The 2,500-nt window shown below is 34.6% G+C and overlaps 1 protein-coding gene across 1 annotated transcript; it reads left to right on the top strand.

The window, feature by feature from the left end:
* Positions 1-1,379: 1,379 nt before the first annotated feature.
* Positions 1,380-1,766, top strand: LOC137622478 (uncharacterized). The gene has a single exon (XM_068353084.1). The coding sequence runs from the start codon at positions 1,380-1,382 to the stop codon at positions 1,764-1,766; it is 387 nt and encodes a 128-aa protein (XP_068209185.1).
* Positions 1,767-2,500: the final 734 nt, after the last annotated feature.

Here is a 2,500-nt window from a genome sequence, read left to right as displayed (position 1 = left end):
GAATGTTAGAACCATGAATCAGATTTGGAAGTTACAATAAGTGGAAAATAAATTTATGAAATATAGTTTGGATATCATGGCCTCAAGTGAAACACGCTGCAAGGAGGTTGGTAAGGAAATCTTAGACTAAGGCAATATATATATCGTATCTACATAGGAGGTACAGATTGATTTAAGAGAGAAGGGGAAGGAATGATGACATCTAGAGCAGAAAGGTCATTAACGGAAGGGAGAGCTGTAAATAGTAAATTGTTACTAATAAAGTTTAAAACCAAGCACTACAATATGGATATTATAGGTTGCTATGCAACGACAAAAGATCCCCCAGAAGAAATAAAAGATGAATACTATAAACAACTGCAGAGTGTAATACATGGGATCCAAGGGAGACATGTGAAAATTGTGATTGGTGACCTCAATGCTAAAGTTGGAATGAATAATCAAGGGGTAGGGATTATGGTGGGAGGTCTTGGCAAAGTTACAAATGAAAAGGAAGCAAATTTTATAAGTTTTTTTTTTTTTTCAGAAAAAAAATATTGTTATTGGAGGTACTCATTTCTAGCTCAAGGACATCCTCAAATATATATGGATTTCACCACATGTAATTAAAAAAATTAAATAGATCACATAACCATTAATAAAGAGAGAAGGAGGACTGTGAAAAATGTCAGAAGCTATAAAGGTGAAGATATTAGTAGGAATCACCAGCTCCTCATTGCCACACTGAAATTAAAACTTGAAGCACCCAACAGAAATGTAGATAGAATACTTATGTTTGATACAACTAAGCTTCTAAAGAAACATTTGCATTTGAATTTAGGAATCGATTTGCAGTTTTAGAGACTTTAAGAGAAGGAGAACAGAAAATTAATGAAGAGTGGTGTGATATTAAGACATATGCCAGTCAGTAAGCAGAAAAGTTTTGGGACATGCAGTTGCAAGGAGAAACCCATGATTATTAAATTATATGTGAGATGATATAAGAAGGAGACGAAGGCAGAAATTGATTGTTGAAAACTTTCCTAGAATTAATGAAATTACAAGCTAGAAAAATGCCTAGTATTTCAGTACTGATAGTGAGGTCAAAAGAATAAGCCGGGAGGGACCAGAGAGAGTATTTAGACAAGAAAGCAGATGTGGCTAACAAAGCTATGAACTCAGGGAGTGGCTATGGTGCTCATAGAATTATTAATGGAATCTTTATGGGGGCCAAGAAGAAAAAGCATCTACCCATCTAAAAGAGATATGAATCTGTTATGATAACAGAAGATGAAGAAAAGCATCGTTGGATGGGGCACTTTAGTGAGGACATGCAAAGGATATATTAAAGGAATAATTGGAGTTATATACCTGAGGTTGGGGAAAACCATGATTTGCCCATGAATGAATCCAGAGTGTTTGAAGTCGAACTTATCATTAAAGAACTCAAGAGACGGAAAGCCCCTGGATTCGATGTAATAACTGCTGAGATGATATTGGCCGAAAATGAAGTGACTTCCAGAATACTTACAAGGTTATTTTGTAAAATGTGGTATGAAGAGGCCAAACCTAATGAATGGGAGTTAGGAGTATTGGTGAAAATGGCAAAAAACGGAGAGTTGAATTATAGCAATAGTTACAAAGGGATCCCACTTATATCAGTTTTAACGAAAATATATAGTATGCGCATTCCTAAGAGACTAGAGCGAAAGATTAATGACAAGCTAAGTGATGAGAAGCAAGATTTCGAAAAAGTAGAAGTTGTACTTACCAAAGTTTCATTTTAACACGTTGTACAGCAATGTGAATATAATACAAATCTACTTTTAATGGCATCGGTAGACTATGATAAAGTCTCTGATAGTGTGCGCCGGCCCATTTTTTGGAAAGTACTGCGTTATTAGGGAGTTCCTCATGAATATGTAAGTTTGATTAAGTCTGTTAATGAGCATTTTAAGCGCAAAGTTAATGTTAATGTAGTCTTATCAAATGAATTTCCAGTGAACAGTGGAGTACTCCAAGGGATTGCATGATCACCTATAGTGTTAATCCTCCTCATGGATTTTGTAATGCATACAGTAGTTGTGGATGGCGGAGAAGTATTAAACTGAATTGGTAACAGGAAATTTGTGGACCTATAGTATGATGATAATGCTGTCCTTATTAGCAAAACACCACAGGATAGTGAGAACGGAATATGCATTGGAAGATGAAATATCATTGGAAGAAGAAAAGATTAATTAGATGGAATCATTTAAACATTTAGGAACTTTCATGTTTAATACAGAGTCTTTAGAATTGAGGTTTAATGAAAGATTGAAATAAAAAACACAGACAAGGGCTAAGTTAAGTAAAATTTAGAAATCAAATCGCCTAAAAATTAGATATAAAAATCAGGCTACATATCAAATTAGTGAGATCGGTGTTACTGTAAGGACATGAGTCATGGGAAGGCAATGGAACAATTTCCAACAGATTTTATAGATTTGAAAACAAAGCCTTCAAAAGAATATTGGGAGTA

Source organism: Palaemon carinicauda, chromosome 29 (assembly GCF_036898095.1).
Source record: "Palaemon carinicauda isolate YSFRI2023 chromosome 29, ASM3689809v2, whole genome shotgun sequence".
Taxonomy (NCBI): Eukaryota; Metazoa; Arthropoda; class Malacostraca; order Decapoda; family Palaemonidae; genus Palaemon; species Palaemon carinicauda.
The sequence above is the reverse complement of the archived record's forward strand: the minus strand, read 5'-3'. Positions and strand labels throughout refer to the sequence as shown.